The sequence below is a fragment of the Erithacus rubecula genome, assembly GCF_903797595.1.
Source record: "Erithacus rubecula genome assembly, chromosome: 2".
Classification (NCBI taxonomy): domain Eukaryota; kingdom Metazoa; phylum Chordata; class Aves; order Passeriformes; family Muscicapidae; genus Erithacus; species Erithacus rubecula.
Window position 1 is genome coordinate 51,973,036 of NC_136685.1, and position 16,313 is coordinate 51,989,348.

At 38.8% G+C, this 16,313-nt stretch overlaps 1 protein-coding gene across 7 annotated transcripts in view; it reads left to right on the forward strand.

Moving 5' to 3' along the window:
- Positions 1-16,313, forward strand: part of LAMA2 (laminin subunit alpha 2) — a 332,349-nt gene that overhangs the window by 211,746 nt on the left and 104,290 nt on the right. For 4 of the 7 annotated variants that reach the window (XM_079297887.1, XM_079297888.1, XM_079297889.1 and 1 more), the window contains exons 20-25: positions 951-1,057; positions 2,074-2,337; positions 5,663-5,843; positions 9,186-9,322; positions 11,734-11,967; positions 14,950-15,093. In XM_079297887.1, coding sequence (XP_079154013.1) covers positions 951-1,057; positions 2,074-2,337; positions 5,663-5,843; positions 9,186-9,322; positions 11,734-11,967; positions 14,950-15,093 — 1,067 coding nt within the window. The remainder of the gene's footprint in view (positions 1-950; positions 1,058-2,073; positions 2,338-5,662; positions 5,844-9,185; positions 9,323-11,733; positions 11,968-14,949; positions 15,094-16,313) is intronic. The other 3 variants (XM_079297891.1, XM_079297892.1, XM_079297893.1) reach the window with 1 other exon arrangement.

Consider the following 16,313-nt stretch of genomic DNA (forward strand, 5'->3'; position numbering starts at 1 on the left):
AAAAAGGATGTGCAGGAACCAGCTCATGCTGATGGAACCAGTGACTGTATGGTTGAATTCCCTGTGATAATAGTCACATCCATGTTCTCTGCTGTGAGTGCTAAGGGTTTTTTCCAAATCTCTGCATGCCAAAAGGACTGAAGAACACAAAGGTTCTTGTGGTTGAAGAACATAAAAGGTGATAGACATCTTCCCCAAAATTTGTCCTCTCCTAAAACAAATTTTAAAATTATTTAAGAGCCAGAAGCATTGCTGTTTTTCTCAGAAACAGTGTTTTCACTGCCTTTTTAAGTCTTCAGGAGAGCACTGTGATGATTTAGGTTGGTCAGTTGGGTTACATTTCCTCTGGGAACAGTGATGCTGTTCCTGAGGCAGAAATCCTGGAGAGTCATGGTAGCAGATAATCCTTGGTATATTTTTCAGTGCAGCCTGGGGCATGAGAGCATTACTGCCCCTGTGTAGTGTCAACCTTGTACTGGGTTTGCAGCCTGCCAGCATTTCCTGGTGACTGTTTGCACAGGGAGTGAACTCCAGGACAGCAGAACCAGCACACGGAGCAGTAACACCCCCACTCTCTGGAGCTGCACCCTTTACAACCTGTTTAAGGGTCCGGATCCTTTTTATATTTTTTTCTCAGTATTGCCCTGCCCACTCCGAGTCTCTGGGCATGTCCTCAGTAATCTGCCCTCCACATCTTGTTTTGATCTGAGAGGAGCATTTACAAAAAGCTATGAGTTAATGAACTTGAAACAAAACTTCTGACAGCAATAATTTGGAGAAAAATTCCACATTAATATGGGCAGGTTAATATGTCAGCATATGAGAGCAACACCTTCCTGCTTAACCCAGGCTGAGCGTTCCTCAGGGTGGCAAAAGCTGCACTGTAAACATTTGGCTATTAGATTTAGCTTCAGGGAGCATGCTGACATCTCCTCCTTCTTCCTCTGCAGCCTGTCACTGTCACATGAATGGCTCCTTCTCAGAGATCTGTGACTCCCGGACGGGCCAGTGCGAGTGCAGAGCCAACGTCATCGGGCGCCGCTGTGACATCTGCAAAGTGAGTGACCAGAAATTTCACACCACTCCTTTCTTCACTGTTTGTCTCAAATAAATATCATTTGGTTCTGGATAGGCTTCTTCCTGTTGCTTATTTTTTCACTTAAAGAACATGTATATATTGTTCTTCTGTAGAAAATGGTAAAATGGTTGTTTTTTAAATGCTTTCTAATTGTTTTCTAGATCAGAACACAAGAAATAGTATTTACATGCAGTGAATGCATTTTAAGTCTCACTGTATCTGTAAATACATTTGTATACATAGTATATACACTTTATATTTTGAATGTTTGATATAAAAAATTAATTTAAAATATTGCAGGTTTGGGAGATAATCCCTCTATGAAGAAAGCTGCAAAATGTCTGATAGTATCTGATGTTTACTTTTTTAAAAAAACGGGGTGCTAGTTTAGTTCTTCTGGAATGTTCTGTCTTTATGTTTTTTCTTTTTTTCTTTCTTCTTGTGTTGTCCAAACAATGTATTATTTTTTGGTGAAAGTGTTTTTTGCTTTGACATTGTTTTCCTGTCTCATAAATCACTGCAGAGAAATATTGTTTCATAAACTTTCACAGAGTTGTCTTCAGGCAGCTAAGGAATGTGTTATAGCTGGCTGCACATTTTTCTAGTTCAGCATAAGGGCTCATATGTTAGGCCTATGTCCTCAGAACACCTCTACTTGTTTGTAATTTAAAACACATAAATAATTCTGCAGAAATCAAAAGGATCATTTTCACCCTTTAAAATTCTGTAATTTCTGAAGTAGTTTGCTAACGCTTCATTTTCAACAGGATTTAAAGAGTCTGTTCAAAGAAAAATTGATGGTATCAGTGGATTTTGCAGATTGCATAAGATACCCAGCAAATATCTCAAGCTCATTAATACAATACTGGTGATTAATTGTAATTAATCTTTGTTTACTTCAGTGTTCGCTCCTGTCTTTATTTCTGTACTCTTTTGAAATGTGGTGTAGTTTCTTTATCTCCACTTTCTAACAGTGTTACTTTTCCTTCTTAAAGCCCAATTACTTCTGGGCCCCAGAAAAGCTCTTTTGTATACCCTGTGGCTGCAGTGCCTTAGGATCTGTGTCACTGCAGTGCGATATGTTGGGAAGATGTGTCTGCAAATCAGGATTCATGGGCAGACACTGTGAAATCAGCATGCAGGTGCCTAAATTGCAAGAAAATGCAGGAGGCAGCCAGCAGATCCGAGCACCCCCCCGGAGGTGGGGCACCAGCAGTGCCAGTGGGTGCCCACGAGGTGCTTACCGCCCTGCAGCTCTGGTAATGAGAAACTCTGCTTTGCATGGGCTGAAGTCTCCCCTGCTTGTGTTTGCAGCTCACACAGACTGCTTGGGTTTTTAATTTTTAATACCTGCGTTACAGTATAAGAAATTCTCAAGAAACACACAGGCTCGGAAGACAAGCAGCGTTTTTGGATGTTTCCCCAGTGCTAAGGGCTCCATCGTGCAAATGGTGATATCAGCAGGACATCAAATGCCAGATCAAGTCCCAAAGCAGCACCATCAACAGCTGTTTGCACAAAATGCATGAGAGGTGTACATAAGTCAGTGGAATCGGTGGGATTTTCTTGGACTTAGCAGCCTAAGACTATTTCCTAACAATTCAAGAATCAATAGCTTAAGGAGGCTGCAACAGGGATCAGCCCCAGAGTCAAAGAGTTAAGATCTAATTTTAAAATATTGAACATAACTGGTGTTAAAAGTTCTCATTAGTGAATATAGTTAGTTATCTGAGCCATTTTTAACTCAGTGCAATGCCAGTTATGTGAATGTAATGCCCAAAATGATACGAGTGTTTGTTCTTTATCACAGAACAACAAAGTAACTTACTTCCTAAAATTAAAGAATTATGATACAACTGCTTCTAACAGAGCAGATTTTAGGAATGTTGTTTATTCTCCCTGCAACTCAAAACCTTCACACTTTTCACACCGTGTTTGAAAAATACCTGGCAGTGTTTTTCATCCTCAGCTAGACTCTGGGATCCATGCTGTATTTGTTCATACAGATTACCTTGGAGAAATTAGGTTTTTTCCAATTAAACATGTGTAGGTTACTATGTTTCCCACACAGTACACTAATGGAGACACAATATAATGACATATTCAGAAAATTCAGTGTATTTCCTAATTTTAATCTAGGATCATATATCTTGTTCAGTTGATGTGATTCCTAAAATTTCTGTGTGTGATCAAACTTTGCCGAGAACTTTAACTTGGAGTTAAAGTTTGCATGACCAACCAAAATGCCTTTGTGTGCAGCCCTTCTCACAGAATGTAACCCAGCATGGTGGTGGTCACAACGCAGTGTGGAGTGCTGGTGTCAGACTTTTTCTGACTGCTACCCATATAAACAGAGTTTAATAGAGCCTGGTAAACTTTATATTGAGAACTGAGATGCATGCTGTGCATTGGTTGTTTCACTGCATTAATCTGAATGTCTGTCCTCAGATTGTGTGTATTCACATTTCTGTGTTTCTTCCTGTGTAAAAGAAATCTTTAGAGATAGTAAAGTATTTTATTGAACCTTGAGTTTATTAAATTAATTTGACTATCTCTCTCTGATATGCCATGTTTTGTCAGGCAGAAGTATGAAATTTGCAAAACATTTCAATACAGAGTTTGGAAATGAAAATCAGCATAATTCTTTATTACATGTACAATCACATTTGCTTAGGGTTGTGTGATTTTCAGGCCAAATTCTGACCATAAGTGTGGTCCTGTATTCTGGCACCTATCAGTAAATTCTCTGTGTGAGTGAGGAACTTCTGTATTAACCTCAGAGATCAGATTTCAGGACTTTTCCATGGAAAGCTTCTGAAGTTTCAGAGAATTCATCAATACCAGAGGTTAGTTAGTGGTTCTACTGTAGAACAAATCCAGATAAAATAGTAGTCATAGTAGAATCATTAGGGCTGAGAATGACCTCCAATTTTATTGAGTCCAACCTTTGACTGATCACCACTTTGTCAGCTGGACCATGGTACTAAGTGCCATGTCCAGTCATTTCTTGAATGACTTCACCACTGCCCTGGGCAGCCTGATCCAAAGGCTGACCACCTTTTCAGTGAAGAAATTGTTCCTTTTGTCCATCCTGAGCATCCCCTGGCACTGCCTGAGGCTATGTCCTCTTGTCCTGTTGAAACAGAGGCCAAATCTCACCTGGCTACAGCCTCCTTTCAAGGAGTTGTAGAGAGAAGAGTTTCCCCCTGAGCCTCCTCTTCTCCAGGCTAAAGACCCCCAGCTCCCTCAGCCACTCCTCACAGGGCTTGTGCTCCCAGCCCCTCACCAGCTCCACTGCCCTGCTCTGGACATGCTCCAGCACCTCAAGGACTTTTCTTCCTCTAAGTGGCCCTGAACTGGACACAGCACTAGTGCTTAGTACAGGGGGACAATCACTGCCGTGGTCAAAGCCAGCACTGCTCCACTGATTTGAAGATCTACTGATTTATAGTAGGTAAAAATCTAGGACCTCATGCCTGGGTCACAAAGTAGCATGCTATAAAGTAAACATTTTTCACTTTATCCATTTATGTTCATTAGCGGTAATCTTTTAATATCTCATTTTTAACATTCTGCTTTTCTGTCAAACTTGCTGATAGATTTTATTATTAATGATGTAATTTCAAGTGAGGTTATTAATATGATTTAGATTTCAGTATTCACTGAAAATCATCATGCCTGAAAAACAGGTAGAGAAGTACTCCCATTTTAAAGCACTCTAGCTCAAGACTGAGTTTGTCATTTGAATATCAAGTATGGTTTGTTCCTAGGAGCAGTGAGACTCACGAGGTCTTTTGGTTGAAAGCTTTGTGCTGAACTCCTTATCAAAGTATACAAATGAGTGTGTGTCTTCCCTTTACTTTTTGCACTCCGCTAGTAAAGCTAAGGAGGAAATTTCTTAGTATAGTTGATTACATCTACTCTGGTTCTGCAGAAACTTTATATTGATCACTGCAAAAAAGAAAATAAAAGAAGAAAATAGAAGAGAAACAGAGGCCTAATCCAGACAGAGTTTATCTTTTAAAAAATCCCCATTATTTTTTTTGTATTGTACACAAATACACTACCTCTATGCTCTTCTGAAGTCATTCCTATATATCATTCTAAAGTATTGCCCTTAAGTTACTGTATACAGTCATTACCTTTGCTCAGAGGAGATAAAATCTAGTTCAGAGGCTTTCCAGTTGAATTGATCTCTGTTCATAGCTGAGAATTTGAATTCACTCTCTTAGCAACAATCATAGCCTTACAGCCAGAGATGGGGTGTTGTATTGTGTGCTGACATACCTTCCATTCCAAGTGAGAATTGTACTTAGGGAAACACAGCCTCATAAGAAATGTCTTGCATTGCAGAACATTCATTGTAGCATCAGGTAACATTCTGAAATCTTTATTCTTTCTCAGCAGTGTAGGGCATTTAGTGTCCTTGCTCCAGGGTTTTATCACTACAATCTAACCTGTTAAAAGCAGTATTTCAGCAATGAAGAGGAAAGAGCAACCCTGCTCTCCCTACTTTCTCAGCTTTTCCTCTTTTCTCCTGGAAATCATTCCATGTTCTAACTGCTCTTCCTTGCTCTGTGGCAGCCTGGAACATTTGGCTTACAGTCTTCCAGAGGATGTGTTCCCTGCAACTGCAACTCGTTTGGTTCCAAGTCCTTCGACTGCGATGGAGACGGGCAGTGCTACTGCCAGCCGGGAGTGGCAGGGAAGAAGTGTGACCGCTGTGCACACGGGTTCTACCGCTTCGAAGAAGGAGGCTGCACTCGTATGTAGATGTTTGGCACCCAAGCACAGATTGATTTGTTTGTTTGTTCATTTATTTATTTATTCCTAAGGTTCTAGTTTGGCTAATTTTGGATTGCCTAACTAATTTTCCTGACGGGTGTTCATAGACAGCCTTGTACATTATTCACTTGACAAGGGTGGTGATTGGCAAGAATGAAAGACCCAAGCAATTTCTGCTATTTTACAGGCAGTTTATGACTTGTCTACCACATTTAAAAGGAACAGGAATGTCTTTTGCTCAATGTAGTGTGCCAAAAAAAAGTCCATAAAATTCCTATAGTTTAGTTAAGAGTAACATATAACTCTGATAAAAAATTTTTGCCAAATCACATCAACCTGTAGGGGTGTAAAAACACAAACCCCCTTTGCTTCTAGTTTTACCCCAAACCTTTTCATTGTTCTTATATGGTTGATGGTTTCATTTCTACAATCCTTTCCTGCATAGTAACATTTAGTTGCTTACTTGGACTTTTTATGTACAAGAAGATCTTTAGGTGAAAGTATCTGCTATATTTCTTGTGTAAACACATGAAAAGTCTCCTTTTCTATATGCTGAAATGCTAGCATTAGACATAAATATATCCAACTACCTCTTTACCTCTATTTTTGTCCTTTTGGAAATTAGGTCAAAGACTGAAATGAATGCTTTCTATCCTTGAAGTAGTGCAGACTGATGTATCAAAAAAGAACCCAATCAATAGATTTCTTCACAGGGAAATATCCATTTTTCCTGATAGACCTGTGTTTTTCAAGTCTCAAAAACTCATTTAGGTGTGATCACAGGACACATAGATAGTTGTCTAGTGTGACTAACTGCTGCTATACTAGAATGCTGTTATTGTTCTTTGGGTGCAAAGCATATTCCTTCCAGAAGCAGAAATCAGTCTGTTAATCTGTTCTTCCTCCTTTCCTATCCAGAATGTCAGCATAAGGAGCAAGCTTAGCCTTCTGCCTTTTCTTATTCCTTTTTTTTTTTTTTTTAAATGGAAGGAGAATCAAGGCCTCAAGACACACATTTATGCAGCAAAATTCAATTTTACCTGTAGTGTGGATAAAGCTTGAAACAGGCTGGATTATTATATATAGATGATGTTTGAAAATGTCTATGTTTGAAAAAATCTATGATATTGTCTCCCACAGGAATGAAGGGTTCAAAAACACGTACAGGTTTGAAAAGTTCAGATACACTGGCCCCTTGGAAAAGGGAGAGATTGGATGAGAGAGCCTGAAATAAAATTCAAATGATTGCTGCAGTCCTAAAGCGCTTAGCAATTAAATGAAGGGCAAAAAATTGTATTGTTTATAATTAGCACCTTATTCTAACATTCCACAGGTTAAAAACGCATCACTATTGTGAAACATAACAAAATGTTGATAACTACAGTTAGGGAAGAAAAATGAGAGGGCTATTAATGAAATTGCACATTAAAATTTTAATTGCTCTCTTGGCAAACTTTGAAATTACAGAGTTTAAGAAACAGCAATGAAATGGTAAAATACTATAGATCCAAGTAATATTTTAAATATAAATGTATCAGCCTGTGGTCATCAAATGTTTAAAGCAACAGCAGCAGACATAGATGTTGAGAAAATTCAGTATTTTTAAAGTTCCAAAGTTAATAGAACAGGTGGAGAGGAATTCTGTTTTCAATGTACTGTTCTTTCCACACTTATTTTTTAGTAGGCTTCTTATGTATTCCTTCAAATGACAAAATATAAGAATTAAATTATGAATCACAAAGAAAATCAGAAATTTAATAGAAGTATATCAAATCATGCTGGAAGGAAAAGTACAGAAAAATTAATTCCATTTTGACAGTTCAGTATCAAATATAATTTTGGACCTCTTTTATCTAGCATTTATCCAAAAGGAATATAATTTGATTTTTTTCTTGTGCAATATAAATCCGTAAAGCCTAAAAAAACCCTGAAAGCATTGTCAGTGTTGACATTCAAACAGCAAGATAAAAAAGAGATTTCTATTTCACTATGGCTTGCAACAATTGTATTGTATTTTTCCCCTCTTATTTTGAAAAATAATTACAAAAGTAAAAATAGGAAAAACATTTGAGTATTTCCTTCCTCTCCATGCCTTTTCAGCAAATTTTGTGTAAGACCTGGAAGCCCACAAATGAGCTGTCACATCTGAAAGCCTCAGTCTCCCAATGAGATGTGTTCTGAAACTTCAAGCCACAGTGTGTGAAAATATTTTTAAATAGCATACAACACATTGTGTTCCTGGCATGATGGAGGCAAAACTTGCTATCTTCTTTGCATCAATTACTTTATCTTGAAGGCATTGGTGGGGAAAAATAAAGGTCACTTCTTATTTAAACTATAGATAGGAGTCTGTCTTTGCACATCCCTTGTTTTCTGGTTTCAATCTGGAGTATTTCACAGTAAAGGCAATAAACATAAATGAAGCCCTCAGTAGAACATTGTCCTTTAGACACCCTGAGGAACAGGTTATCACACAGAGTCAGTTTGCTTGTGAGGCTTTTTCTCTGACCTCATGGGTTATGTGGATGGTCAGTGTGAAAACAACCACACACCAGCTCTGCTCTTTCAATCACTTGTGTGTCTTGTGCCCCATAAATACTTATCACTTACAAAGCTTAAATCTTTATTTGCCACCAATGAGTTGTTCACTTAATAATCCTTTAAGAGCAAAGACCACTTCTGGAAGCACTTCCAAACCTGAAGTATTTTTAATTTAGTATAATCTGCAAAGAATACCAGTTTCCCATGGAGAGGAAACATCCGTTTCTTGATGTCCTCCCAAGGCAGAGGATACATAAGCTGAAAAAGAAGGAATAGAAAGGAAAAAGGAAACTTAAACATATTTTTTGCCCTTTAAGGAAAGTCTCTTTAGAGCAGCAGAAATTCCAGAAGGAATTATTTCTCAAATTGGTATAAGAGGTTAAATAGGCTGCAAGTTCCCTGCATAGATGGCTCAGAGGTCCTCAGGTGGCTTCTTAGAGGAGACAGCATGGGCCCAGGAACTGAATAGCAGCACTCCTGCAGTTATGTCACAAGAGTGCACCATCTCAGAAGTCTCTGTGTTTCTGCAGTTGGTGACTTTTTTTTTCCCCCATTCTGTTCCCATTGCAGCTACTTCAACCATGGTTAACCTGTGTTTCACTGCTTCTGGTTTTGGTTTCTCAGGGTTTTCCCTGCCTTGTCTGCCCCATCAAGTCCACGGATAACTGAGAGTTCACTGTACAGTAAAGAAATTATCCTAACCCCTTTAGGGTGTCCTCTCCAGGTGTCACATAAAGGGATAACTTTTCCTCTGCTTTATTTTTTTCTGTCTCCCATGAAGCCTGTGACTGTGCACGTTTTGGCAATAACTGTGATCCCATCAGTGGACGCTGTATCTGCCCTCCCAATACTGTTGGAGAGATGTGTGACAAATGTGCACCAAACCACTGGGGTCACAACATTGTCAGTGGCTGCAAGGTGAGTGGATTTCTGTTTTCTCTATGTGCATTGCCTCTTTCACAGTACTTTATAGCTGGAACACAATTTTTGATTTGTAAATCGTGTTTTGCCTCCATATTGCAAGTTTTGATGCAAGATTATGGTGTAAATGTTGTCAATCTGCATTACAGATCCTCTGTGTCAGGTATGCAACACAAAACACCCTGTTGATTCTGCGGTCACACTGAGTCAGTGTCCTGCTTGAGCCTGTTTTTATTTCACTGTAACTGTATTTACCGTGATTGAGGAGATCACCACAGTATTAAATTATGTATACAGATGTATATTTACAGGTAATCAGCAGTGCCTTTAGGAAATAAATTCCCTTTGGCCTTAATGGTGATGCTACTGAGAATTTGTACTCTAAGTATGCTTGAGAAAGGCTTCAGTTGAGCCAAAAGACAGCAAGGAGAAAAGAAAAGAAACAACTACCTTAGCTGTAAATTACACTTCATTCCTGTGTTCTTAAAGGGGAAATGAACACTATCATTAGCCTTTAAATTCTTCTTATTCCAAAATTTCTCAAGAGAAGGGAGAAGAAATAGGAAAACAATGCTAGAATTTCAAGGAGGACATGAAAGCTGTTAATTACCTTGAGTTGAGGTTTAAGATTGGAAACTGGTGACAGTGGGCATCAAGCAAAGTTCAAATGCCTTCATCCTCCCTGATGTGCTCATTGACGATAAGGGATTTAATAGTACTGCTACAATTACTCCAGAAAACTATATATTTTTGGAACATAGTCATACACCATTAATACTTGTTCTTAAAAGGCTGTTAGTACTGTAGCTCAGGCTGCAAAACAATTGACAAGAATTATTTCTTTTTTGTATGTATGAAAAACTCCTGTGGAACCTCTGCAGTGCTGCTATGATATAAACTCTTGGCTTCTGAAACCAGCCAAATGAGGTTGAAGACCTCTGTTTGAGCTCTGGAGTATATTCTCTGATTGTCTTTTATGTGAGCACATTAGTATGACAGTTCCATGGCACCATCTAAATTAATGATGATCTATCAGCCCACATCTCTTTCAGTATGTTGCCACTAATTTCTGCAAAGTGAGATGTGAATCTCCTACTTTGCAGTCTTTGTAGAAGGTTTCCAAGGCTGCTGTAAGTCTGGGATAGAGAGCATTGCAGAAAACTGCATAAACCAAACACAGTATCTGATTGTAAATTAGGTTCTGATGTTGCACACCAAGCTATTTCAGAGAATGGTGAGCAGTTCACTTTCTCAGCTTTTGTTCCAGTGTGTCTTGTAGAATTAAGTTCTTTCTGTCAGAAAGTTTTGTTTTTTAGGCTAGGTAGTCATCTTACAGAATAATATTTAAGCAGTGGTTAAATAGTTTCTCTGGCATTCAGTAAAGATTTCATCTGTATATTTCCTGTATATATTTACCTTCTTTATAAATGGTGTTTTCAGATCTGAGGAAAGGTGCTCTAAGTGGTGGTGTAATAAACAGCTTTGCTTAGAAACTGAATCAACATTTTCTTCCTCTCTTTTTCAGCTTTGTATCTGTAATTTTAGCAAGCCTATCCATGTCAGTTACTGTGGTAACCTGTACTGCTGGCACTGAGTTTTTTCTGTAAACTGAATTTATCCATATGATATTCTGGTCACACCAGTGATTACAGCCAATGTCCTGTATTAACTGTTCAGTGCTACCCCAGCTATAGCACTGAGGGATTCTTCTGTTCTTTGGAAGTCTGCAGTTTTCCCTGCTACTTTTGTATTCAATATCTAGACACCCTGGAAAATCACCTATTTCTATCCTCACTTGCCTGTACAATTCTTATTCTGTGAGCAAGTTTGCTTCCAAATATATCACATGACTAAATCTCTAGCCCTTACTGTGTAAATTACTGTCATCTAGGAGTCTTGTTTGTACAGAAGATAGTTACCTGTCTGATGGATGAGTAATAGACGTTGAACTAGATTCCTCTGGGACCACTGAACCGATTGCTCCTGAGAAGTTCCAATTTTAGTTTTTGTTCTGAACATGCCTGCAGAGAATTTACATACAAAATACTTCTTAGAGAATGCTTGTAGTTTCTGAGTTAATTTTGTCCACAAAGTACTCCAATGCCTTTGACCCTTCGGGGTTCATTTGTTTTCAATGCCTAAATAACCAGTGATAAGTAATATCTCTTGAAAAAAAAAAAAAATCCCACTAGCAGTGTAAATTATTTAGTGTAAATGCTTGACCTATGTTGAATAAAAATAAATTACTGGCCTTACAATTTAAATGTGTTATTTTTAGGCAGTGGAAATTCACTGCTGTACTTTATTTATAGATATTTAAAAGAGGTGAATTGCTTTTTGGTTGGGTTTTGGTTTTAGTTTTTTTTCCAGAAGCACAATTGCAATTGACTTGTTTCTCTCCTTTTCAGCCCTGTGAGTGCAGCCTCATTGGAGCCCTAAGTTCTCAGTGTGACTTAAATACAGGCTGTTGCTTCTGCCGTCCTGAATTTTCTGGGGAAAAATGCACAGAGTGCAGGCCGGGCTACTGGAATTATCCACATTGTGTCACTTGTCAGTGCTTCCTGGCTGGGACAGACCCACAGAGCTGTGATGCAGAGGGGAAGTGCTCATGCATTGATCATTCTGGCCAATGCAGCTGCAAGGTAGGACAATAAAGGTTGTGAACTGGTCTTGTAACTGCTGAGAAGTTTATTTCAGATTCAATGGCACCTGCCCTTATTTGTTCAAACAATATATGTATATATATATGTATATATATAGAACAATCTCCTTGGTTTGCATAGTGCATTTGCAAACTGATGTGGGAGGAGTCCAACATAAAGACATGTGCTTATCATCTGCTTTTTCACATACTGAGACTTGCCAGGATAGCATATCCATAGCATCATCTGTTCTCCCCAATTTTTTTGTTGCTTTCTGTTCTTACAGAACTGTTGCCAGTTCATCCCCATAATATAATTCTTGTACCGATTTTGGCCACAATAAAAGCAAAAACATCAGTAATCACAGTATGCCACAGTGCTAATTCAAAGTACATTGACTTAGAGGGAGTCAATCTTCATTATTTCATGGGTAGAATTTGCTGCAATAGTATCTGCTCTGAGTAGACTGCATCCAGTTCAGGATAACTAAAGCAAATACTTTTGGCATCATCATCCACAACACTCCTTTTTGGAAATGTGCTTGGAAGAGCAGCACACTTAGGTTGTTTGAGAGTTGGCTGGATTGCTGGGCTTACAGGGCTGTAATTGATGGTTTGATATGCAGTTGGTAGCCAGAAAGCAGTTTGCCAGAGCCAATACCTTCATCAGTGACACAGATTACGGAATTCATGATCAGCACATTTAAAAATGCTGCTGATTTGGAGGAGGTCAAGGTTGACACGCTGAACAGTAGAATTACTGTCTAGAGGGTTCTTGAAAAGCCTGACTAGGAAAATAGAAAGGTTATTAATTGGAGTAGAATGACCTCAAGATCAGTACGGTTTGGGAGGAAGAAACCTGAGTGGCAATCCTGCTGGAAGACAATATAAGGCAGCCATATGCTCTGGTGGTAAAGAAGGCAAACTGCCCACTGATCTGGATGCAGTGAGCACAGTGGCCAATGCAGCTGCAAGGCAGGGCATCACAAAGACCATGGTGAGCAGGGGAAAGGCTTTATCTACTCAGTGCTCTACTCTTACTGTAGTCAGTGCTGATAAGGCTGCACTTGGAAATGGTGTCCAGTTTTAGAGCTTGATTCAAAAGTGTTGTTGAGAAGTTGCAGAGGATCTGGAGGAGAGTCTCGCAGCAGATGATCTGTGGGGATGTATTGAGAGAGCTGGACTCTCTCTTAATCTGAAAAAAGAGGCTAATAAGAGGAAATGCAATTGCAACCTATTGGCCACTTCAAAGAGTAGTTGATGGAATGAAGTCCTTTCTGATGATGGCAGAAGATGTAACAAGGGACAACAGCTGCTGAAGGGAGCCTGGGAATTTTGGGTTGGACATCAGAAAATAAAAATCAGAGTTATGCACGAGTGGTACACATTATCTAGAAACATGTAAAGCATGTGATAAGCAGCAGCCACTCTAACCATCTCAGTGCCCCATTTCTGGGTTACATCCAGCATGTCACAGAATCACAGAATTTATCAATTTGGAAGGGATCACTAGAGGCCATCTAGTCCAACTCTTCTGCTCAAGCAGGTTCCCCTTGACTCAGGGCTGTGTCCAGAATGCTGTCTCCAGGAAGGAAGACTCCACAACTTCTCTGGGTAGTTGTTTTCCTCATAGCTCTTGTAAACCTTAAGTAGAAAGAGTGGCTGTTCATGGCATTTGAAAATACAAGGGTTTCTTTGTTGACTCTTTTGAGGCTAATAATACAGTTGCTTCTATGTTTCTCTGACAGCAAATGAACATTATATATGTATAAATATATATTTAGCCGATGATTAACAATAAGGACATGCAATTGACATGAAGCAAAATTCAAAGAAAGTAAAAACCACCTTTTATGAGAGAAAATGGACAAATAATACTGAGTTAAGTAAGCATTTTCTCCCCCCGTATTTTAATTTAAGGTTAAATTTAAATCTCAGGTTGGGTAATCTTTTGTGTAACTTTTTTTGAAAGAGTTATACATTAAAGAAACTAGGTTTTCATAAAATGGTAATAATTCCCATTTAAACCTGCTGTTACAGCTACAGAAATGAGCTCTCAAAGGCTCAGGACCCTCATTGTCAGCCCTGACAAAAAGCAGCAAAATCTAAGCTGAATACATTGTACGTGCATTTGTTGATAGAATAGGTGAAAATGAGGGTTAAAACTGGTAAATCCTGAGGGATAATGTTGGTTTCATGTATAAGCTTTGGAAAGTTTAATTATTTTTTTTTAAAGATTGGCTTCTTCACACTAGTCTCAAGAGAACAAAAAAGTGGGGGGGGGGGGGAAGGCAACCAGTGCTTTCATATTGGTGGGTTTTTTTAATACCTTGGTCTCAGTATGAAAATGGTTTTAAAAGGCTCTGCATAAATTATTGTGTATCTGCCCTATCTGGAATAGCTTTTTATTTGGACTAATTGAAAAATGAAAATAAAAGCATTGACATTACAACAGTGAGACATTTCAGCTTTGTTAATACTGTTCAATGATGTGGAAAACAATCATGAAGAGGGGAAAGCTTTTCTCTACAGAATTTCCATTAAAATACATTTCTCAGCAAGAACATTTAATGCTGTACCTTAAATATCTGAACATGTCAATGCTAATTCCTATTAAACAGAAGGCTTGATTAACATGGGCAATTTCAGAACAACTTATTTTTCTTATCTTATCAATCAGTTATTGAGCATGTCATGCCCAAAGTGCCATTTAAATTTTCTGTGCTTACAACTTTCAGTGTGAAGCCAGCATCTATTGCTCAGTGGATGCAAATGCAAATGCCTTAATTACATTAATTACATGTGTTTGCATACACACGTGATAAGAAGCTGGAGAGCTCCTTGAATATTTCCTAACATTTATTATTATTTCCTGCTGCACCCTGTTATTATCATTACAGTAGGATTTTCTTTTTCTATTGCTACCTCGAAATAAAACTTGATTATTTTTTTTTTCCTTTAAAAAATGCTCTCTCTGTTCCAGGTTAATGTGGAAGGTGTCCACTGTGACAGGTGCAAGTCTGGTACATTTGGTCTCTCTGCCAGAAACCCACTTGGCTGCAGCAGTTGCTATTGCTTTGGCCTGACTGCACAGTGCAGCGAGGCAAGGGGGCTGATCCGCGTGTGGGTGAGTAGGAAACTGCTGAGCCATGTAATGCGATAATGTTGGTTCCTGCTGGCATCTTTTAGTCAGGCACTGAGAGGTAGCTAGGAAATGGCCAAACGTTTAAGCAATCACTTTCCTCTTTATGCTTTGAGGAGCGGTGAGAGCGATATGTTCCATTAGACAATCAGGGTCAAGACATTAAAAGGAAATAAATAGGTAAGAAAATAGGATAGCTGATGTCCAGCCAAAGTAAAGCTATTAAACCCCAAGAAAGGGCAAGCTAGTCATGTGGGGAAATTATGCAGTCTAATTCATTGCAACACAATCCCTGGTATGTGATACACTGTATACCCAGGTGTATTCAAGGGTCACAGATGCTTGCTGTCCAGCATAAATTTCCTATAGTTCAGTTAATGTGTTTATTTTCCTTGTTGGTTTTGCTTTTTTGCTGGGATTTTCTTTTATTTTTAAAAAAGAGCTTATTGAAGCTATATTTAAATTCAAGCATGGAAATGTATAATCCATCAGAGCAAACAAAGAGCTCTACACCTGTTCATGGAAGAGGACCTTGAGACCCATACTGGACTGATAAATAAGGCAGACTGGATGTCTCCATTTATCTGCACAACAAGCACAAAACACACATTGAGACTGCTGCCATGCCAGCTCCTCAGCTGCATTCTGGAGGAGAGGTTTCTAATGGAAAGTGATTAGTTCTGTCCCTGTGTATGGTTGGTCACATCTCTGCTCAAAGGAATGCCAGCCTCAGGAGGAATGTCTGCCTAATGCAAATTAGCCAAAGCCCCAGACTAGTCATGTACAAGCATCAGTTAGATAAGGATACTTAAGGCTGAAATCAAGTTAATGTGGATAGCACTTATTCTCCCCTTCACTGTTCAATCCCGTAGCACCTCTTTCTCCTCCCAGTGGATGAAGTGATTTATTATGATCTGACCCAGTTTTTCTCATTATTTCAGTTTTGCCCATCATATGCTGCTAGACTGGAGATGAAAGGCTGTAGAAGGCTGACAAGTTATAAAATTTAATCAAGTTCCGTAACAGCAACCGTTCTGGATAATTGTGCTTTGACCTTTGTGGCAGCACAAAGTAGAAAAAATTTAAACCTCCTGATTATTTTGTTTCTCTTGATTAATTGCTCATATCTAAAGAAGCCTATGTCCCTGTCACATCTAGTATCATCTATTTCAGAATTGATACAATACTGTAAAATAAGTGAGACT